At 41.0% G+C, this 23,711-nt stretch overlaps 1 protein-coding gene across 2 annotated transcripts in view; it reads left to right on the forward strand.

Moving 5' to 3' along the window:
• The window catches only part of PAG1 (phosphoprotein membrane anchor with glycosphingolipid microdomains 1), a 107,031-nt gene extending 99,554 nt beyond the window's left edge, over positions 1-7,477 (forward strand). For both annotated transcript variants that reach the window (XM_082046236.1, XM_082046235.1), the window contains 2 exons: positions 1,503-1,562; positions 3,509-7,477. In XM_082046236.1, coding sequence (XP_081902362.1) covers positions 1,503-1,562; positions 3,509-3,859 — 411 coding nt within the window. In that variant the 3' untranslated portion in view covers positions 3,860-7,477. The remainder of the gene's footprint in view (positions 1-1,502; positions 1,563-3,508) is intronic.
• Positions 7,478-23,711: the final 16,234 nt, after the last annotated feature.

Here is a 23,711-nt window from a genome sequence, read left to right on the forward strand (position 1 = left end):
AGACGCACTGATGAGAGAAAGTCACTGCAGAATTTTGCAAATGTGTATTTGTTTTTATGTGCGAGCAAGAAATTAGTAACTTACTTCTGAACATAAAAAATATCCTGCAAATAAGGAAAAACAAAACTGAGCTGCTGCAGTGAAGCAGAACTAATAAAGGGCAAAAATACATTTGAACTTCTCCTTTTACTTTTTTTTTTTTTCCCTTCTGTTTTTTGGTTAGTAAACAAACCACAGGTTAAGGAGCACATTCTCCAGATGGTCAGAAAGGAGCCAGGGAGTTGTTAGGCATGAGGGAAGCCTCCTGGGAGCAGCGGGCAGACCTCTGTGTGCTTTGGGTCAGGGTCTTTATCGGAAGTGCCCCAGGGGTTTGAAGCTTGATATTTACCAGAAGTAAAAACACCAAGAAAAATGGGAGTAGGAAAGAATCTGTTGTAATGAGCCTCTGTGGGGAAAAAAAAAAGAAAGGAAAAAAAAAAAAGGCTTGTGTGTCTAGTATGTGCCTGGAAGCGGGATTCAATCAACAGTGCTAAAAATAGCTCTACTCCACTTTGGTCTGCACTGGAGGAGGTCTGAAGTATTTTAGGTGGAGAATGTCCATGAAACTCCAAAATACAGCCCCTTACAAACAGTTCCCTCCGAATCACTGTGGAGCAGGACTCCTGCAAAGCCTTCTCACCCCAGGAGCGGGAAATCAGACACCAGGGTCTTCCTTGCCATAAAGGTCCTAAGACGTTTTTCATAAGAGCAAAGTGCTTTTCCCCCAGTGTTTCATCACCTAATTTCTATATGACGCTTTGCATGCTGGAAGTTAGACATGACACCAAACCAAGGCCTATGTCCTTTAGTGACTTTGATACGTGAACTGGACCCAGCCAGAGGCTTTGAGGGTTGAGCTGCCCGTCTCAAGGTGTGTTGCAGCAGGTCTTCTCCGTGGTCAGGGTCCGAGCAGTTGTGAGGCAGCGGTGGGCACCTCTGCACAGCTGCTGCATCTCCTGAGGGAGCTGGACATGGCACCTCCCTCACAGCACCTCCAGGATCCACTGAATGAAGGATCATAATCGTCAGGAAGGTGCCAGCTGAGTACTGTTGTTTTGTCATCTAAAACCATATCTGAAAAGCACGTGGAAGGCCAACTAGTGTGTCACAACAGCTGAGTTTTAATTGTTCAAAAGCCTTTTCAGACTCTTTCTTGCTTCATTAGAAGTGTAAAGGCAGGGATACAGCAGAACAGAGCTTGTTTTAACCATTACATTATTTTTACCCTTTTCAGGTCAGGACAAGAGGAGAGACATTAAAAAGCTCTGCTAACCTCAGGGCTGTTATCTCCAGAGATGTACTCTGGTTATTAGGGATATTAGCTATGTAAAATGGAACTAGCAAGCAAATGACCATAAAATATAATGGATTGATTGTAATGGGAGGGTTTTATTACAGGTTTCACACTGTTGACTGGTAATGAGCTTTTTTTTTTCCTTTCTTTCTTTCTTCCTTTTTTACAGAGGCTTAGTTCGATGTCTTACAAGTCTCGAGAGGAAGATCCATCTCTTACAGAAGATGAGGTAGGTTTCTTGCACAACATTCAATAACTGACTAGAGACCTTTTTTCAGGCAGAAATTAGCATAAGCTCTGCATGATTAAGCAAGATCTAAAAAAGGTGAAATTCGTCTGAAGGGAAAATGAAAGCCAAAGTTTCTCCGCACAGAGTTTGTGCTGCCACATGCCAAAAATCAGTAGTATTCTAGCATATGGCTGTATCAGGCCAATAGGTTAAAAAATGGTGTCAGAAAATACCGGGAGGCCACAACTAGCTCATCGTTAAGGCAGCTTCCTAGGTTTGGATGACGAGCTCTACTTGAACATAATAATGAGCAGCCCTTTGAAACATGCTCCACCTGCCCTATGCAGAGTGTTTGTGGCTCTGGGAAATAAAAGGAAGCACAGTAAAAGCACTGGAACATAAACTGCTCTTCAGAATGTTTGTTAGTAAAATAAATTGAGGACATTGAAACAAAGACAGAATAATTAAACAGAAATAAGGTTGCTTGTGATCATCTGCAATACACCCATGCAATTTATAAATATTTTCTTCGGACATAAAAGTAAACATAAACTTGGCAATGAGCTGAGTGAACTAATGCTTTCTGCCAGGAGGAGCACTCCCAGACATTAATGAATAAATTGATCCTTGAACTGATTTCATGCAATTTAATGCTGGAAAAGGGTTGAAGTATGGATGAGCAGAAAAGCCATTTTTTGTTTGTTTGGCTGAAGTAAGTAAAAAGTAAGAAGTATTGCCGTCTGCAACTGGATATCTATTTTTACTAAAAACAAACAAACTAAAAAACCACACAACAACAAACAGAATTAACAATTAACAGAAGTGATCTGGTTCATCTGCACCACTCAGTGTTGCTTAATGGTAATGGGTATTTTCATGCCAATCTACTATTTAAACTGGGTTGATACAAATCCAGAGTGGCCTTGTGTGCCTGGGAAAGACTTGCAATGTAACAGAAGAGCTGTGCTGCAAATGCGATGTTGGGTCCCAGAGAAGCAGCGCAGGGAATCTCAGCCAGCTGCCCAGTTTGAGGGATGTTATTTGGGAGAGGGAGTTCAGAGCAGCTCCCCGTGCTCGGCGCCAGCCCCGGCAAGCCTTGAGCAGATGGGCATGTGGACACAGGCTTCTCCTTTGACTCTTCACAGACTTGTTTAAGCACACCACCTTCTCAGAGGGGAGTTTTAGAGCGAGGAGTGAGACTCCAGCTCCCTCTCTTGTGTTTGTAGTAGCTGAGAGTTTTCAGTCTCTGGGCTGAAGTTCTGCAATGCAGTGACTGAGATGCAGTACCTCCTTGTAGGCAGAGTTTAGTCAAAATAACAGATCTTAAGTGTCCAGATTGGCACTGACTATTTGCCATTTTCTGTTGTGCATAATTTGTCTCCTGATTTTTCATGTTCTCTTCACATGGCTTGGTGCCTCCTTGGTCCCGCCTGTGAACACAACAAATAACTACTCTCCTATTGGGGTGTCTCTGAGAACAGAAAAGTAGCCGCTACCATTAAAAATAATAATAATTTTTAAAACCTCAAGGATCAGACAACGTCATTCTCCTACATTACAGCAGCTAAACTTGATCACCCCTTTGACACCTGTCACCCCCTTGAGCCCAAGCTGGCTCCAGGACCATAGCAAAACTTGCAAGAGCTCCAGCTCACAAAGCCATTCTCTTTTGTCCTGGGTCTAATTTGTCTGCACAGGATTTATGTTCAAAGAAATTTTACATTGATGAACTTATTTTATAAAGCATTCTTTTTTGAACAAAAATCCATTTAGAAATGCATGCTAGAAAAGAAAGGATGTGTAAGAAATTTGTAAGAAAGGATATGTTTGTTTAGGAGATCCTGTCTTGTCTTAAATAACTAACATCCTTGTGGTGGAAGAGGTACAAACTGGCAGACAAGCTTTATGCCATGCTTAAACACTCAGCAAATGTCTCCTTTTTCTAGATCTCAGCTATGTACTCATCGGTGAGTAAGCCAGGACAGGCCATCAAAGCACTGGATTCTCCTTACACCTGTATCCAAGAAATTGTGTCACAGAGGTCCCCGTCGGTTTGCAGTGGCCTCTATGCAAGCGTGAAGGACTTTGAAAACACCCTAAATGCTACCACTGTGCCTCAGTCAGCGGACAGACCAAACGGGGAGCTGGAGCCTGACTATGAAGCTATCCAGTCTGTGAGCCAAGAAGAAGACAGGACCTTGTCTGTGCCTCACACAAACCACTCTGCTCTTTTGGGAGAGAATGACTATGAGAGCATAGGGGACTTGCAGCACCACAGGGATATCACCAGACTTTAACTACTCCGGCAGGCAGATTTCAGCATGTATTTTACTCGCTGGTATTTTCAAAGGAACATGTGAAACATGGAGAGAGAAGTGCTTCTCCTTTTGAAGAACAAAGCTAAGTAGAGGGCAAAAGTTGTGAAGAAGCAGCGTACATTTCAGCCAGGGTGTGATACCCATAGATTATTCTGGGTGGTGGATGGAGGCTCACGGGAAAGGGTATGTCAGGTCAGAATGACGACCAGGACAACGTAAAGGCTTCTTTATTGTTAGCTCCACAACAACCAGAATTTGTGATGGAGTACAGGGCTTGTCACCCCAATAGGATTCAATACCAAAAAGACTGCCTTTACACAAAGCTAACTTTTCATTTGAAAAGATTATTTTATGTCATTTGCTTCCAAGCAGTTTTTCATGCATCATTTTTCATTCAAGTGCGGGCATCCACAACATTGAGCAAATCACAGATCATCGTACCTCAGCTCAGACTTACCTAGCAGGGCTGGGGTCAGTGTGCTCACTTCTGTGTGTTTTGGGGAGCTCTGTCCATGTTCATTGCAACTAAAGTGCAAACAACAGTACTTCACAAGGGACCTAATCCAAATGTACTTGAATTCATTCTGTCGGCTTTTTCTTTTCTTTAATGTCAAGGGCTGTAGCATATGACTTGCAATATTTGAGATGTGTACTGGTATTTGTAGATTTTTTTTTTAATTATTTGTGGAGTACTGCAAGTGACACCCTTAGTATTCTTGTGCCACTCCCCTCGCGTGAACACATATTTCTACACATAGACACCAGACAATTATCATGTTGAAAAAAGTTGTGCAAACGAATGCATTGGCTTAATGTTTAGTCTAACCTTAACAGTGTTGAGTCCTTTTTTTTAAGAATTTTGTCCTTTTGTAAGACTGAAAATATTTTAATGTTTGTCTGGTTTATTATATAGGAAAATTTATGTACTCTGAGTGGGTGATATTTTTTATTTTTACAACTTATTTTTCATCTTCAAAGTCTTTGTAGATAATGTACTGTTTTATGTAACAGGAGGAATCCCATTCTTTGGGCTTTATTCAGTTTTCCTTTAATATTTTTAAATTTTTTTCTATTTCAGAAGTATGTAAATGAACAGTTGCTTTTTTTTTTTGGTCTTCTTGAACAGGGATGTGGAACATGCCTTGCTGTTTTTAAGCTCAAAATAATGGAGCCTATGTAAAAGAACACTGCCTAAGGGCAAAAAAAAGAAGCAGAAGAGACAGTGGTATTTAGTCTGGGATGGCCGCTGGTCCTCCTTGTTCCTCTGCTAAAAAGAGCAGGAGGGCGACCAAGAACTTCTTGGGCCTCTGACAGGCAGTTTGATAGCCACTGGCTCTTCAAAGTTATCAAGTTATTCTGTTACTATTAAAAAGTACGGTGCTTGTATGAAATAAGTAGGTACTGGGTTGATACGTTTATTTTCTTCAAGAATAGTGCAATGAATAGTACAATAGTACAAGAGTAGTCCAACAGTAGAAAACTGGCATTGTGTGATATGCATTTGTACACATTTATGTGTACACATGTGCATATATCCCCATGTATATAAGCATACACGTGTAGTTTGGACACAAGCATAAACTATGGTCTGAACCTGGTAGTATTCAAATAACATTGACATATGTAATATTTGGCATGTGCTTGAAGAGTACTTTCTTTTCAATTCAAAGTAAATAGTACATAAACTGAGGTTGGCTTATTCCATAGTAACCTAGAACAGGTTTATTTTCAGTTCGGTTGGTACTGGATTTTGATATATCAGGTTGAGTCCTTCTCAGATCAGTGGCCAGTGCTCAACATTAGTTGGTACTATAAAGCGCAAACAAACATCTGGTTATACACATTTATTAGAAATAACTTCATAACCGAAGGAAGTGTACTAATTTATGCGCTTTGCTTGTAAGGAGTATGGCCCTGAGGAGAGCAGCCAAACTCTGCCCGCAGAGTGATTCAGACTTTGTGGGTCCTGACCTCACGCGACAGTGCAGTATGTGTGAGCTATGACTCTTCTTCCAAGGAGAAGCAGTTTGCATCAGGCTACATCCATCGGGTTCTTGACCACGCCACCATGCTTCCAGAGCTGCAGCAAACCTTTTGCTTCCACTTCACTGCAGTGCTTTTTAAAGCTGACTTCCTTTCTGGAAATTTTTCTCTCAAAAAAAGGTTTCTGTTCCCTTTACTGTGAATTCATTAAGTTCGCTTTTTGACTGTTCTCTCCTTCTGCTTCACACTGTTTAAGGCCAAAGATAAGATGCACCATGTTTCATAAGATCTTTTGTGCTAAGTCTGGAGAATTTCTGAAGTCTTTATGTGTTTGCGGTCTGTTCCTTGCTCAGGGGTAGGGGCTTATATATGTAGTCCTCAGACTGACTCCTGCATCTTAGTGGCAGGCACACCCCAGCTCCTGAAATTCCCAAATACATCTCAAGATGCAGTTATCCCTTAAAGGTTGTCTTGCTCATGATGTGGACAACTGCTTTTGGAGAAACAGTAGCAACGTGAGGCTTGTCAGGTTCACTAGATGCAGTTTCAAGACCAGTGTAAAAATAAAAAATAATGCCGGCTAACAATAATGAGGAATAAAACTGAACTCTTGATTATAGAATTTGAAGGTGGAAGAGGAGAAAATTAAACGTCACTGTAGAAGTGCCCCCATGGAGATCAGCAAGCCAAAGCGAGGAGGAGGGCTGCCCCACTGCTCTCTGTGGTCTTTCAGAGCAGAATAAAGAGTATTGGTTTGGGGAAAGGGCTATGAGACTCAGCTCCTTCCTTTCTTTCCCCTGTTCCAACAGCTGTTCCTTGAGACCACCAGACATCCCTTTTCCACAGTGAAATCCCTTCCCCTCTCTTTTTTCTTGTGTTTTTATTTCGAACCGGCTTCATCCAGCCTTGCACTGGGAGCTGGTACTGAGTTTGCAGTCCTGTGGTGCCGGCACGTTCCTTCCTGTTTAAATGACCGTTGGGCTGGTCACCACCTTTTCAGCATCCACCAGACCCTCAGCCAGGTGGGGAAGGAGCTCGCGTTGTGGATTGCTGCTGGCAACATGTGCATCTGCCCTCAGCTGTTGAGAACCCCCCTGCACTGGGAGCTGCAAAAAGGAATTACTCTTCTGAACAAGGACGCACAGAGGAGTCCATAACTCGCCTACAGTCTCCATTATAGTCTAATGCTGAAGAAAAACATTTTAGAATTCGGTCCAAGGTTCTTAAGTGAATAATGACATCTTGACAAATAATCAAGCTTCTGTTTTCATTCCCTCTTTCCAGAAGTAAGATCTGTTCCTTTATAGCTGTTGCCAATGCTTCTTTTTTGCGAATATACTGGATGGAAAGATTTTTCCAACAGTAATCCCCAAATAGATTGATCTGACAGGAAGGAGAAGGGAGTCTCTTCTATTTTTCTCTTAATTGCTGTTTTTTTCTCTTTCACTGTATGCCTAAATAAAATGCCATCATCCAAATTTAAGTATTTGTTACCTGGTGATCTTTTCTGGGGAGGCTTCACAGTCTATTTCAGGGGCGTCAAACTCATTTTCACTGGGGGCCACATCAGTAGTTACATTTATACAGTCCTAAAATTACATTCGGCCCTCTGAAGGCAACCGCGAGGCTGATGTGGCCCCCAGTGAAAATGGGTTTGACACCCCTGGTCTATTGCTTTGCCCCCATTTTTTGTCATAACAATATAAGGTCTCACATCATGTTGCCACAGTGAGGCCAAGACAACCTGTAATGTGTGTTTAACTACACTAGTGTAAAGGTCTTTGCTGATTTCCTTCTGGGAACTTGTAGAAATAGGAAATGCTGTTTAGATATCTTTTCCATAAATCATGTGGGAGTTGTTCTGATCACATACTTAAACCAGTTCTCGCCACATACCTAAACCAGTTGCCCCTTTCTATGATGGCACAGAATTGCTTTCTCAGTCATGGAAACAGGTTCTTTACAGATATTTGTAGCACAGGCAGGTGCCTCATTACCACCATTAGATCAGTTATAGTGCCTTTTTTATGAAGTAGCTAGTACTTGCATACTCTTTTCCATACTGTGTTTGTTTAATACAAAGCTACAAAAAGACAACCCCCACTTTGTCTAAGTTGGAAGCAGCTTTACAGAGACACTGTACTGGACCTCATTTAGCCCTACAATAGCAATAGTCTCTAACAAAAGTCCTTTAAAAGGCACAGTACTGTAGCTTTGATGACTAAGCTTTGCAATAAGAATTATCAGTAGTCTTCTGAAGTTTTTCAACCGTGAGCATTCAAGGAGGTGGTGGCCTTTGTCCATGTCAACTGTGAACAATTATTAATAGTTGCTTCAGTCTTTGTATTAATATCAGTTGCAGGCTTGCTTACATGTAGCAGGATTTGTGGGGGGTGAGTAGGTGAAGGGACTCATATTTGTGAGTCACCCAGAGCTGGACCATCCCCACAGCAGCAACTGGCTGAGGACCAGCTGCCTTTGTTCTTTAAACCCTCGTCTGTCCTGCCTTCAGGGAATCCATCCTGCGGGGATTCTTCTGGGCTGTGTCCATCTCCATAGCTCCCTGAACAGCTCCTGTCTGCTCTCTTGGTCACAACGCTGTACACGCGGTGCTCTCTGTTCAACCTTTCAATGGTGCTTTTATCAGATGCTGGATAAATGGTTTCAATGTGCTCTCTGAAAGCTGACGTGCGAAGTTGTGACACAGACCACTCTCTCTGGCATTGTCTGCTTCCCAGAGCTCAGCGGTAACTGTTCCTCTGACTACAGAAGGCTGACAGCGCTGCCCTGTCTCGTGTTCATCCCACGCACGGTCAGGACCAAGTCATCACGTGTAACAAGCCCAGCTTTTGCCACGGGTGTTTAAACGCAGCCATTTGGGCCAAGTGCCTCGTCTCGCAAGCAGCTGGAGACGTGACTCTGTGCAGCGTGGGATTGGAAACATCATCGAGCCCAGCGCAAGGACTTTTTTCTGTCTGTGATTGTGCATTTACCTTTGTTTGCAATATGACTGTAATAAATCTGTTCCTGCGACAAGCGTTTTAATTTGGGCCACACTCCAATGAGGGATTTTTGCTCTTAGGTGAATTACCAGTTATTTCAGATGAGTGTTATTTAGGGAGGTTGGAACATGCCTGAATAAGGCTGTTATGTGCCTCACAAGTAACTTGCTGCGTGTAGTCTACTGCAAAATGGGAGACTGCGGAAAGAGGCTCAGTCTGACAGGTGCTCCTGTGGTGGTGTGCTGAAGACTTTCAACAGCAGGTCTTCTCCTGGGAGAAGGTAGCATAATTGCTATTAATATAATTTCATGCCCTGGTGCTGAAGTTGATTTCTAGATCTCTTTTGGGATGGTCATGGCTGAAGACATTGCCAGAGCAGATCTCAGCCTCCAAAAACCAAACATTTTTGAAAAGTGTTTTTATATTGCTTGCTAGCTTGCAACATATGCTGAGGATTATGCTAAAGGTAAATGCTACGGATGGAAAATCACAGAGATAAAAACACAGGGTTCCCTTTCTTCAAGGAGAGAGAACCCCTTTTGGTTGAGTCAGCATGAAAGATCCCAGGCTTACAAAAAGTATTAAGCAACAATAGTATTAAACAAATTATTTGCCTATGTGGTAATTTTCCAGGAGTGCGTTAGGGTATCACATACACTAGACACTGTTATTTTCCTGTGGACAACAGAAAGATGAAAGCTTATTTGTAATACCAGGTTCCCATTGATTATTAGTAATTGATAAAACTTATTTTACATGTAAGCCAAAGGTCAGGCAGCATATCTACACAATGTAGATATATTTAAGCTAACTCTAAATAATCCAGCTCAGGTGTTGTAGGCAGAATCACTAGAACAATTTTAATGCTCTATTTGATCTGACCTGCTCACGTAGCACCCCGATTTCCACAGCAAATGTGTGGATTATCTTCGTATAACATACCCATTGGCCTGTGCCTACTCTATAGGTAACATAAAACTTACAGTTCTGATTTTTCAAGTTGTGAGGCTTTATTTCTGGAGGTCTTGAGTTTCAAACTGTCGAGAAAGACAGTCACTGCAAACAGGACAGCAAAGTGCCTAAAAATAAAGATGTTTCTGTGAAGGTAAAGATACTCACTGTTACTGCACAGCAACTTGTCTACTGTATGTGATCCTCTCTTGCCATACACATTCATGACTATTGGGTTTCATTTGTGATGCTCATTTATTGTTATAGTAGCACAGTCTGGGAAGTCGTCTGTCTCTGCAAATTCATTGTCTAATTTTAACTAGCATATGTTTGTTACAGAAAATATAAAATGAGATTCTTTGTTCAGGTTAGAGGGCAGCTATGTTATTCCTTATAGTTTGTGACAGTGCGACAATCTGTTTAGATGATTTACAAAGCATGTAAGTATCACATGACTTCAAAATGCTTCGTTTGAGATTTCAGATGGCCTCTTGTTCACTAGAAGACAATGTTACTAACTCTTGTCATTTTAGTCCTGTAATGTTAGGGGAAGGGGTTTTAAACCTTACAAATTTTATTACTTAAAACAAAAAAACAAACACACGCAACAGTGCTAATGTTTTGACTTCCTAACATCTGCAAAGTGACTCTCATATTTTAACCTTCAGCATAGGTTGGATTTGGACTACCTTCTTGTTTACAGGACTGCTCCTCCCCATCACATTCAGCTGTCACCATCCAAGCATGTCTTTTGTCCTTGATGAAATATGGCAACTGTCCAGAGGATACAAAAACTGCATCATGTAAGACTTCTGAATGGGACCTTTTCAATATGCCTGTGAGATATAGGAGACTGGACTTAAGTCAGAGGTTTTGGGGAAATCACATCCCGTCTTGCAGATTTCTGTGGAGGTCTTCACTTTCTTTCAAGGCAAGAAGTTCTGTACCTTGCAAGCACTCAACTGACATGGAAAGATGTACGTAAGGGGTGAACTGGTACCATGTTTAAATCTATTTGTAAAAAAAAAAAAAATATGAGCACAAGAACCTTCTGTCTCATGTGCTTGAGGATACTGGAATTTGGTCTTTATTGTTGAGACTATTAGAGAATAGTCACGTAAACAGTCTTCTCAGAACGTCTCACATGTGTGTGCATATCCATCTCTCTGGTGGCTCCTGAGTTTCCACACGTGCCATCTTCATCTTTTCCAGCAGGACTTGTCCCTGCCCTGTGGTGATGATGATTTAGGAATGGCCCTTTGCTTTGCAGTCCTGACCCTTTTAACTTAAGAAAGTGGGAGGTGAGCTGCTTCTCCTCAGCCTGACTAGTCTTTGTAGATGAAAGTGCCAAGAGCGCACCTGCAAACCCAGAAAAGAGCATTTGCTGTCAGGGCAAGACAGGTACAGCCTACTGCAGCAGTTACGGAGAGAGAGATAAAAGGAACAACAGCAAAGTTTCATTTGCACTTAACCTGCACCACAGAACTAACCTGTTCAGAAAGATTTTTGACAGCCGGAGAGCTTACAGGGAAGGGACAAGTTGCCAAGAATCTCACAGGAGATAGATGGCATCATTTATTCTTCTCAAGGAGAAGGGGCAGGGGCAAGTCCTCTTTGCTCCACCATGATGCAGTTTGCTGATCTTTCATGATCCTCCATATCAACAGAAATGAAATGAAAATAAATTCTAAACACATGGTTTTGTTCTATCATAAATCCAAAATGGACAAGTGTAGGTGCACTAATGTAAGTACCATGTGCAGATCTGGGCTTGCACATATTTTTTAGCAAAAAAACCCCAACAAAATCACTTTATTTATATATAATTATTTGCATGTGACAGGGGTGCAGGATTGGACCCTAAGAGTTTAGAAGAAGCTTGGTTTTGTGCTAGGTATTTTTGTTTGTATTTTCAGTGAAATATATTTTCTTTCTTTTATGTTAGTGAATTAATATGACATCCATAGGAACAAGAAAAAAAAATAGTCTTCTGTATGGATAAGTATCTCTAATAGCTATGATTAAAATCATGCCTCAGTAGGAGTCACTTTAAATTGGGTGCTATCAGAACTTCATCGTAAAATTGGTTTATATATGGAACACTGCATACTTAGAACATAGTGGATATATATTTCTAATTACAGACACTGTCATGTATTTTATCCATTGTTTTATAATGGAAAAAATATTTATGACTGGAATGGTTTTCCAGCAATGTTCTCTTACTAAACGTTCTCGCAACAAACTGTGTTTTCTGACAGCCGTTTTATTCCCTGGTCACTGATGCTGCAAAACATCCTCAAACCAGTAGAAGCTTCTGAAAAGAGAGGATTAGAAGTGTCTCTGGCTGTCTTTGTGTGGAGGCAGTTAAATACTGTATAGTTCAGACCTGGAGGCAGTGAGAGCAGCTCGAAGAACGGACTGCACTATATAACCCTGGAGTCAGTGCATGCAGACTCTGGAGGTGGCAGTTTGCTGAGGATTGTTTGCTACATGATGGGTTATTTGGCTTGCTACCTGTTGGAAATCAATATCATTTCATTAACACCACTGCAGACACTCAAATACTGTAGTTTTGCAGAATGTGTGTTCCATAAATTGTAGCTTGACTGTAATTGCAGGGCTTATCCTACTGTTAGAGCAGTTCAGATCCAACACTAAGTTGCATTTTGTAAATTGATAAATGCCATTAAATTCTTCTCGACATTATGTAGTAGTATACACAAGTTGATGTAATTTAGTCATGCCATTATTTCAAGAATCTTCATCTGATGTTTCTAGCCAATTCAGCTTTTTGGCTGCTGAAAGCACAGTGGGTAATTATGGTTATTTACTGTAAATGTAGACAAGTTTTATGTAAATATTTGGGCGGGGGGGGGGAAATGCTACATATGAGTCAGTTATCTAAAAGTAAGAACATAGGTCAATAATATAAAATACATGTTTTATTTATGTACAGTAGTAACCTAATATTTACTTGTTTATATGCAGAAAAAATCTGAAGATTCTGTACTGTATTCTCTGAAAGCTTTTAAAAGAGGCTCTGCCATTTTATCTGGTTAATATATTTGCAAATAACTTTGGAATTTATTGGAAATCTGTGTAAATTGTGTCAAATGGGAAATGTTACATTGCAATGAAATGAGTTTAATTCAAAAAGCCTGGCAAAATTCAGTGGTTTGAAATCTATATATGAATTCAATAGCCAGACAGAATAAAACACAGTAAGAAAGCATTGTCTTTTTTTTTTAACCTTCACCTTTTTTGTTGTTTTTCTTTACAAATGTTTTATTAAGTCCTTGTAGTCACTTCTTCCTGCAGGTGTTAAATCTGCATTATTTGGTAGAATTTTGTTTTTTCCAGGCATTTTGTAGTGATGTCATTATCTGACAAGAACTATTAAATCTTCTTTGTGTTATATAGCACGTTACTCCTCCCAAAGCCACAATCCTGTCAAGATTCAAGCAGACACACAACAGCACCGATTTTAAGTTGCCTCTAGACTAAAGCAGAAACTCCCATGAGCATGGTGGCACTATGCTGTTTAATGCAGGTAAGAACACTGGGTTTAGCCTTTAAAAGTTTTGCAGCTTTCAGCATATTTAAAGGGCTACAATTACCTGCTTTGTGGATTATCTTCGGAAATTGCCATGGCATTTGATTCCATTATCTTTGCTAAAGACGCTCTCCAGGTAACGCTCCCCAGCCGCTTGCCGCACCAGTCTGTCAATGGCAAGACTCTCATTTGTGTAGAAATACTTTGAGAACATCCTGAAATGTTTCAGAGGCAGCTGAGTTTCGGCCACAGCTGAACACATAATACAGATTGTGCATGTCAGTCTAACACAAGGAAATACCATCTTTTCGGCGTGCCACTGGAGCAAGGCTCCTTTGTAGACTCCAGCACAGGGCTGAAATGGAACCTGCCTGCTGGGACCTGCATCCTCCATGAGTTGCACCTTCCCCCTCATTTTCTTTATTACAGATTAGAGCAGCTTTACCCACTTAATACCAAATAGTTACTAATGAACAGGTCTCTGGAAAGTACACAGTGCAGACACGGATCAGTTATGCTGAGCTGGGAAGCTGAAAAATCAAACCTGTACAGAAAAACTGAATCTGTTCACTGTCAAGGTGATGGCTCTTTAATGGTTAACCTTGGTAAATATATTTTAGTACTGTAAGACATAAGGTTATAGGCCAAATAGAGGACTTGTAAAAAATAAGGAAAATTGACATGAAAAATCATTCAGGATCTGATAGTTTAAAACAAGATTGCTTTTTATTGAATATTTGATCATAGACCAAGGAGCTGAAAAATTTGAAATTTGGTATAATTTTTTAATGATGTAACTTGCCAAATATTACCCAATACAGGCTGTTCTTCTCAAAAATGCATGCATTATTATTATTATCAAAATAATAGTATCACAGATACGAATTTATTTTCATTCTTCATTCCGAACAGTTACTATCAGCCATAAAATAGTTCTGTTCCAATGGCTAGCTTCAGGTTTGAAGCCAATCACACAGACCTATAAATGTAACTGGTTGAAATATTGAACAATTTGCCCAGATTCTGGCTAATCATGTAGCTGCATGCACACACTTGGGAATAGAAAGTACAAGTGTCTTTGTTCTCCACTGATCTTTGACATCACTTAAAAGTAAAGCTTTAACGTAATGGGAGCTTGGTATGCGATCAGAGTATACTGCAGTGACACCTGGTGTTTAAAATAGAATTTTTCCCTGTGAAGTGTGACTGTCAATTTATTTTTAATTGGGTACATATTCAGTCAAAGACTCACAGTTCACCCTGTGTTCATGGAGCATAGCTTTATATTGAACTAGAAAGCGTTGGAGCTAAAGAGTGGCTTGACATTATTTGGTAGAAAATGTATCTGACAGATTTGTTTCAAAAGCTCAAAATTGCGGAGCAATGATCTTTCATGAGTGGCTGTTCTTCCCGGCACTCTCGCTGACGCGACACTTTGTCGCTACTTCTTCTCAGTTGGTTATTACACAAATGAGATTGACCCTTAATATAACTCAAATAACTGGAATTTCCATGCAGCCTTTGTGGAAGGACTGATAGGCAAGAACAGAGAACTGCCAGTTCAGGCAGAAACCAGGGAACCCGTGCGTGTCGTGGTGCTGGAAAGCAAATGAGAGCTACGACAGATACTTCTGAAGTAGTCTCTGCTGAAGAGATGGAAAGTAGTCTTGACCAAAGTAGTCAAGACCTCTATGTTTACAGATGTAACTGAAACAGAATGTAAATCACATCATCACTTAATACAATTAAGGATTATTAGGGTAATATAATAATTACAAGGGTCATTATTATTAGGGATTACACTTGCCACAAGATGAAGAAAAAGTAAGGAAGGTCTGGTAACAATCTGTGTATTCAGACTGTTGGGCCATTTCTATTATGTAAAAGTTTTTTGTGACTGGTTTGGAAAAGCACGTACACGCTCTACATTTATGTAGTTCATCTTTGAAATTTGGCAAGGACAAAACTCTTAAGGCTAGCATTGTCTTTCTCCTGTGTCCCATAAAACTCTCTAAGTGTTTGGCTGAGATAAAAAGCTATATTATCCTAAAAGTCTTTGTTTTCCATCTTTATTTTTTTGAGGGAAATGATGGGAGCCTGCAAAACAAACACACAAATGAAACAAAAAAATAATATAACATAAATTAAATTAAATTAAATTTTTAAAATAAAATAAAATAAAATAAAATAAAATAAAATAAAATAAAATAAAATAAAATAAAATAAAATAAACACACCTGAACCTGAATTTTAAGGCTCCACTTGCACCTCAAGCCAAACAGCAGAGAACGAAACCTTCTCCAGCTGATACTCAAAGGCCAGCACTCAAACCAGCACTCAGAGATCTTTTACCTCTCTTTCCCATAGCTTGTTGTCAGCAGCAAAGTACAAAGAAAAGAAGACCTGGGCAAAATGAAATCTGGATGAGCTATGAAGGGAACAAACAGCTGCTGCTCCTAGTAGTGTAATCAGTCTTGTGCTTTTACACTTCAAACTGTCAGAGCAATGGCCTATAGTGAAAACTGTCAGAAAAGATAGCATGAAAATGAGAGAAGAGCCTCCCATCCTGAGAAAGATTTATGGTTGTTGTGGTCAGTTCAGCGTGGTTCACAGAAGAGCATTTGGAAGTAAAGAACTCGAAGAACTCTACTGCTGAAAATGTGTGAGCTGGAGGCAACACCATCATGACATGCTAAAGCAATAGAAACCCCATTAATGGCAGGAAGGTGTCCTGCACCCTTCAGCCATACATATGACAAATTTAAAACAAACATGACTATCCTGGTGCCTGAGGTGGCTGGACAGGCATGTTCTCAAGTAATTTTAGGTTAACCTAAAAAATCTTAAAAATGTTAATTATTCCTCTTTGGACCTGAGCCAAACAACTTTCCATTTAGTTTTTTTTTTTTAAAAAAAAACACAAACAAAACAAAACAAACAAACAAAAAACCACAACAAAACATGTACAAAGGACACTTGTGAGGATATTATAGCCCTAGATGCTTAACACAAAATAAGAATTGAGTCTCTGGATCCCCTTTACCACTAGTAGATGCCTTTGGAGGAGTCTCAAAGAGGCAATGTACTGAGAACAAAATGCTTGAGGTAGTCAGGGAGGAACGCAGAGGACAATAGGACAATATTAAGGGTTTGCTGGCCCATTTCAGGGACCAGCCTAAACCAGGCAGGTATTTCTGGCAGTCATCTTTCACAGATACAAACCATTCCAGTTAGTTCTGACAGCTTGTGTCTTGAAACCTGTGTGTTGGGTGAGATGATGACAACTATTATTTGTAGCATGAAAAAATTAGCCTGAAGGAATACTTAGCACATATTCACTTCTGGAGAAGTGCAAATATGAATTCATTCAGAGACGAAGCAATCATGACTGCATCCATATGGGGAGAACATGTCCTTTCTGTTAAAAATGTCTCTATTTGTGCACCCTTGCCCTCTTGGCAAATCTGCATAAATTCAATGCTTTAAAGCACGTGTCACCTCCATTATAGTATATTGAAAAACGCTGAATGCTATGTAACACTTTTGTCAGCATTGAGAATTGATGTAGAGAAGTGCTTGAACTGGTCAGGCCACGACATCCCTCACTGATTTCAGAAAAGTTCAGATTTCCCTCTAGTGTTTCAGAGCTAACAACAGAAACTGCATATCCAGGGACTTGTCTCCAGTGCTGTGTGTGCAATTTCCATACTGTAGGAATAAGAAAGTTGCAGCACTGAAAAAGCCAGGCACGTGATGAAGTTAAGTCACCTATTCCTCTGTAAAGTACATTTTCAACAGAGGAAAAAGAATGAGAATGCTATCACATCACAAGGGCTTCTTGCTACTCTTACACTTATTCTTCACAACCAGAGAGAAGAGTTTGAGGTAGGTGAACAAACTGTAGGAATTTTCTTCAGACAGATTTTGTTTGTTTGTTTAAGTACTCATTCACTGAGGGGGCTGCTAACCCAGCAGTTCCTGTTCTTGGCTTGAGAGATCCAGTTTGGTAGACTTCAGTCATGTTCGGCTTGGGGCCAAGGGATGACCTAAATATCAAAAATCACCTAAAATCTTTTAAGTGCAATCCAGACCTACCGCTGTTTAGTAGCTGCTTGGTTAGCCCCACAAACACATCAATTCACCACATTCCCCACTGTATGACCTACAAGTCCTCTGAGCACTTGTTTGCACACCAACTGGACCATCCCAGCAGTAATCAAATTCAAGTAATTAGGTGCCTGATTTAATTATGTTGATGCCATTAGGATCCTAGACAGATCCTATTCTGAGGGCACCAATCCAGCAGGCATGCTCTGAACACACCTAATGCAAATCAGTATCATAGAGTTCAGCACAAAACCAGCCACAGACACATTCAGAGAAGGCAGGACATTTTCTGGTGAAATGCTGGGCAAGGTGATGAGCTCTATTCCCAGGCAAAGAGACTTTAAACCCACCTCCCTGCTGCCAGAAGACATCTCCAACCACTCTGTTACTTGACATGAGGGAATGTTTTACCTCTCCTGTTGAAAAAGGCCCATGTTATTACATCCACAGCTTGTGGATTTGACATTGCAGGCCTAACCAGTAACTGCTGTTATATGTTGGCCTTTACTTACCACATTGAAAAAGTGTTCTGTCTTTCCTAGACAGGTGAAAGCCCTTGGCACGACTGGCTCTGAATCCATCAATGGTCTCCACAGGGTCCAGGACTTAACTGCTCTTCTCAATGCACTCCTGAGGGTAGTATCATCCTTGTTCTGTAGGTTTTGGGGCCATGAAGTAGCTTTCCTCATGCACTAGAAAAGTACCTTGGCTGCTTAATTCATGAATTGCTCTCTGCATCGGGGCAGAAATAAAAAGCTTGCCATTAAGTTCCCAATAATTCCCTAACCCATTTCTGTACCTGATGAACAGATTCTGTAGCAAAAGGATGAGAAGAGAGGCAATCTCCAGAGTCCATGGTCTTGGACAGCTTTAGTGTACTTACTGTTTATTCAACATACACCCACTTGTAATAACAGCAGCTACTGAACAACTTCTGGTCCTCCCTATTTTATTGTGAGCAATATTTCTGCTGCAAGGGATATAACCCTTGCTCCACTGAGCACAAAATAAATCACATATCCCAGACACAATTTTGGACCAGCATGGCCATCCAGGGAGACTGCCAAGTCTTTTGCTGCTAATGGGAAGAAGGTGGGTACTGCAGGGCACAAGAAACTATTGTTTGTGTCTGATGGGGTGGAAGAGCTGGGAGAGGAGGGAAAAGAACAGGAGAAAGAACACGGTTAGGATTTTCATTTTTAAGATTCCAAAGCTGAATCTACAATTAAAATGTTGGTCTTGGGTTCTGGCAGATATGCAGGGCAGCAAGTACCCTCCATACAGATATCTCAGAGTTCTGGGAGGTTCTAAGGTCAAAACACTGACTTTGGTTTTCAATAGCCCTGGCAAGTGTTAAGAGGAAAGCCCTGGCAAGTGTTAAGGATCTCAATAAGAGGGGGAGGCAGCCTACTGCCAAAAGCTCTCTGTTTTGAACTCATTTTCTCTCAGAAACTCAGTTTCTATTGCTGTTCATTAAAGCCGCTATTCCTACACCTGGAAAAACAGAGAGACAAAGGACAGGGATAGGTTGAGGCTCTTCATGTAGAACAATGGTCACTTCTTGCAATCCCACCCCTAGGTTTTTGGCTGTCCAGTTGTAAGTAAAATAATTATTGCCTATGCTTCCCAACTTGAGTTTGTTTTAGGCAGTAACAAAGGCTTTTATTGGCAATTTGGCTTAATCTAGAAACTGAAAACAATGTTCAGTGTTTCTTAAAAACAAACAATGTTCTTACTGTTTGTTAAGGGTTGGGTTTTTTTTTGTCCTCTGGTGCTATTTTGAGTTCTAGCATGTCTATTGTACACAGGCTGGAATGCTCACTCTGGTTGTTTACAATTTCCCTTGTGTTGCCAGGCTTTTCTTCTATGAAGCATAATTTTGTAGGCAATGTACAAAACAAGCCACAGTGTAAATAAACTGAATATGTGTGAAAAACGTTGGCTCAACACCCTTCAGAATTGTCTCTAGCCCTAAAACTGTCATGGGAGCATGAAACACTCATAGCAAGTCAAAAGCATAGTAGGTACATACTTGGATTCGATGTTAAAGAGTTGTTTCATTTGTGCAAATCAGGAATTTAAAATATGTCTCTAATTTCAGTGACTTTAGGATAGACTCTGGGGGTTACCCAGATTTCACTGTGGCTCTGCTGCGCTCACTGCGGTCACAGATGTTGTTGCCACCAACAAGACTGAGACCACTGATTTCAGAGCCAGAGGAGACTTTTTTGGTTGCAGTAGCTAGAAACCGGTTTTGTGGGGCAGCCGTGCCCAGCTGGCCACATCTGGGAGTGAAAAGGGGATAGAAGCGCTCTCTACCATTGTGCTCTCACATTCTCCACAAAAGGCTTATCTAGTTCGCTCGATGCACGCCTGGGCATGCTTTATGGTCATAGGATAAATCAAGTAGTTTGCTGAAATTTTAATTAAACTTACCTGGGAGAGAGTTCTCTGGAGAAACAAGCAGAGTGAAGCAATGGTGAGTCCTCTCAGTATCAGTTCCCTCACTCTCAAAGTGAATTGGTAGGTGGTGACAACAAAGCATGTCCCCAGCCAGGTAATCCACCACACACACATCAAGTACTTCTACCGGCCCAGTCCTGCACGGTGGTACCCTCATCAGATAACTCTTCTGCAAGGAGGTTAGAAGAGTGTGGTCAGAAGACAACCATAACCAGTCTACGTGAAGAGGGCTGCTACTTAATGGATGCATTATCCTGACCAGTGAAAGCTCTAATTCTTCCTATTTAGTGGGCATTTCAACATAAATTTGCTATGTGCATGCAAGTGTATATGTATAACACAAGTGAGATTTAAGAGAAAAATATTGCACAACATAATGTTTAAAAAAAATCCTTAAAGCACCGAAGCATATAGTTATACTGTAAATTCCCCCTACTAGCTTCATGACCAAAATCAGGGTCCAGCAGACAGGAGCATGTGTCATTCTGCTGTGTGCCCCTTTTCACAGTTAGAGTTGTCACACGCTCATCCCTGCAAGCTTGGGGACAGCTGCTGAAATCCTCACTGACGGCTACAGCACAGATACACTTTCATTTGTTCTCATAACCACACAGGTGTAAAAGTTCACCAAGACACACAGCTCTTGTAAATGAGTGTCTCATCTCTTCCGCATGCTCAACGCCTTCTTCTCAAAGAAAAAATTGACTCAGATGTGCCACCACAAATGGACGAGAACACTATCATGTATTTAAGACCTAGGAAGGTTGTTACAAGTCATTATTAAAACACAATGACAAAGGAAGCTATTAACAAGGCTTATACATTTCTCATTGGGATGGATGTCACTGTCCCCAAGGTAAAACTGCCTGAACTTGAACAGACACTCAGACTCCTTTGAGAGCAGTTTCTAAATGCCCAGAAGTAGTCATTGCTGAAATTACCTCCCCCTGAATCTGAAATGATCAAGACAGCCACAAAAATGCTTAAGTAACTCACACATGGTGCTTTGGCAGTTTGTATGATCAAGCAAGCCATCACAGAAAGGAAGGCTTTTTATCTATTTATCAGTTGATTAAGAGATGGTTAATAAAACTGCCCAGTTTTCTGATGAGCTGGTGAAAATCAGTGTCCAGAACCTCTGAGAACTGGCAGTTGTAGAGTATCTTAGATCTCCTCAAGAAAGACGTCAGCTGCACTGTGACACTGAACACTAGAAAGAACTAGGGCTGCTGCCATTGTGATTTCCCAAACAGAATTTGTACACATGTGATGTGGAACACAGGCAAGATAAATTCAAAACTCAACATCTCCAGTTTTCAGGAAGGCTGCAACAGATCCTGTGTTACCTAGAGGTGTCAGAGGCATTATCTGTACTGCATGGCTGATCTGCCCGCATGCTGGATAGAACTGACTTTGACCACAAGAAGAGATGCTTTGTTTAGCTCAAATTGGCGCATATTTGCTCATGTTAGTCCAGCTTCCTAACCATAATTCTACTCATCTCCCCAAATGCAACCTGTAATTTCTGTTCAATATGCACTTTTCCACTTCAGCGGAAAGCTAAGGGGGATGCTTTTCTTTTAGAGAGGAGAAAGCTTTCCAGGAAGAAATTGCAGTGATTTGCTCGAGGAAGCCATTGGTTTGCCAACTGGCTTGCCAACCTGATGATTTCTAAAGGGAAACGGAAACGGATTCCTCCTCCTTTTTCTTTATTACATGTCTAAAACAAGAAACTTCAAACTACAGTGAGACAACATCAATTTTAAGTCTATCACTGAATCATTCTCCTATTTTTTCACTTGTTAAGAGCTCCCTAACTAGCAGTGACATAGTAAAATAACATTATTTCTCCAGGTACCACTTGGTGTGGTTAAAGAATATGGCAAAACTGAGACTAATTTGCTGTGAATGCTGGTGCACTAGACCATAAGGTTGTGTGTCAGTAGAAAGCTGCATGTGACATACAGATTACAAGCTATTTTTTATTGTCAAACTCAATCCTTCATTCAACTGAATACATTGTCAGAGCCCTAATTATTTCTGTTAGAAATGCTGCAGCTTATTAAAAAAGGGGCATAAAGTCTTTCTCTGTAAATTCTTCATCATCGCATTACAATTCCAGGCCATTTGTGACATATTCCCTCATTTAATTTACAGCCTGTTTCTCCCTATGTGGCTCTGATTACAGAATCATCAATCATTATACAGTATTAGCCCTGTGATGAACCATGCACTGGATTTTTTTAGCTCTGGCTTCAAAATAATGCTACTAGTTTCTTCCTCATTATCTCCCTGTTCTTCCTAACTGCTGACAGGCAAACTGGAAAATCTTGCCTTTTACTCAATCATCTTTCTCCTTTTCAGCAGTGGGAATTTGGGGCAGATTCAGTAACAATCCTTCTGCCTTCAACTTGTGCTACCAAGTTTCAAGGAAAGGTTTTAATATTCTTCATTATCAAGCAAATGTTCTCTGCATACATTGAAAGCTGTTTCCCTGATTGTAACTCTGAATGGAATTCAAGTTTAATCAACACAAATGTTTCAACAGGCCTGGTCCCTGTTGGTGCATGTCTACATGCAAAACTTGGAGCTTAATTATACTCCAAGGGAACAAACACACCATAATAATAATACCTCTTGGCATTGCTGGTATCTTCAGGCCAGGTCAGCGTACTAGAATCAGGGTGGCTGGAGCATAATTAAAACTCAAGGATTAGAGACCTGTATTTTTTACCTTGGATAGAAATGCTGACAGCTGAAAGATGGTTTAGGTGCCATATGACTTGTGCTGGAAGCTACGTAAATCCGTGAAGGCGATGTGATCCCAGTGGAGCACAGCCCAAAACAGGTATGTGGAAACACTGGGTCTGGCAGGAAGAGCTGGAGATGGCTACCTGAGTAGCAAAGACCAGGGTCATGCTGCAGGGAAATGTCTATTTGAGTACAAAAAGGCACCGTTTTTAACACTTTATAACGATAGGATTATAAAGCCCACTGAACAAGATTTAGTAGGTCCCTGGGCAAGTAATGATGCGGGAGCAACCTCACATTGCTGGGTGGCAATTCAGACACTGCCTTTACTGAAACCCTGCCCTAGATTTAACAGCCCAAGGCTATGGTATCTTTCCCACCCAACACCCAGGGCAGGTGGAAGCAACCAGTGGCTCACAGCTCAGCTGATCTGGCACATCTGGAATATTGTGTCCAGTTCTGGGCCACTCAGTTCCAGAAGGACAGGGAACTGCTGGAGAGAGTCCAGCACAGGGCAACAAAGATGATTGAGGGAGTGGAGCATCTCCCTTATGAGGAAAGGCTGAGGGAGCTGGGTCTCTTTAGTTTGGAGAAAAGGAAACTGAGGGGTGACCTCATTAATGTTTACAGATATATAAAGGGTGAGTGTCACGAGGATGGAGCCAGGCTCTTCTCAGTGACAACCAACAGTAGGACAAGGAGTAATGGATTCAAATTGGAACACAAGAGGTTCCACTTAAATTTGAGAAAAAAACTCTTCTCAGTAAGGGTAACAGAGCTCTGGAACAGGCTGCCCAGGGGGGTTGTGGAGTCTCCTACTCTGGAGACATTCAAAACCCGCCTGGACGCCTTCCTTTGTAACCTCATCTAGGTGTTTGTACTCTGGCAGGGGGATTGGACTAGATGATCTTTTGAGGTCCCTTCCAACCCCTAACATTCTGTGATTCTGTGGCACTCGGAGCCAGAGGGATGTGATGGCAGCTTTCCCAGGCAGGCTGCTACCAGCAAACACGTTCTC

The sequence above is a fragment of the Streptopelia decaocto genome (genome assembly GCF_964273445.1).
Source record: "Streptopelia decaocto genome assembly, chromosome: 2".
NCBI classification, from domain to species: domain Eukaryota; kingdom Metazoa; phylum Chordata; class Aves; order Columbiformes; family Columbidae; genus Streptopelia; species Streptopelia decaocto.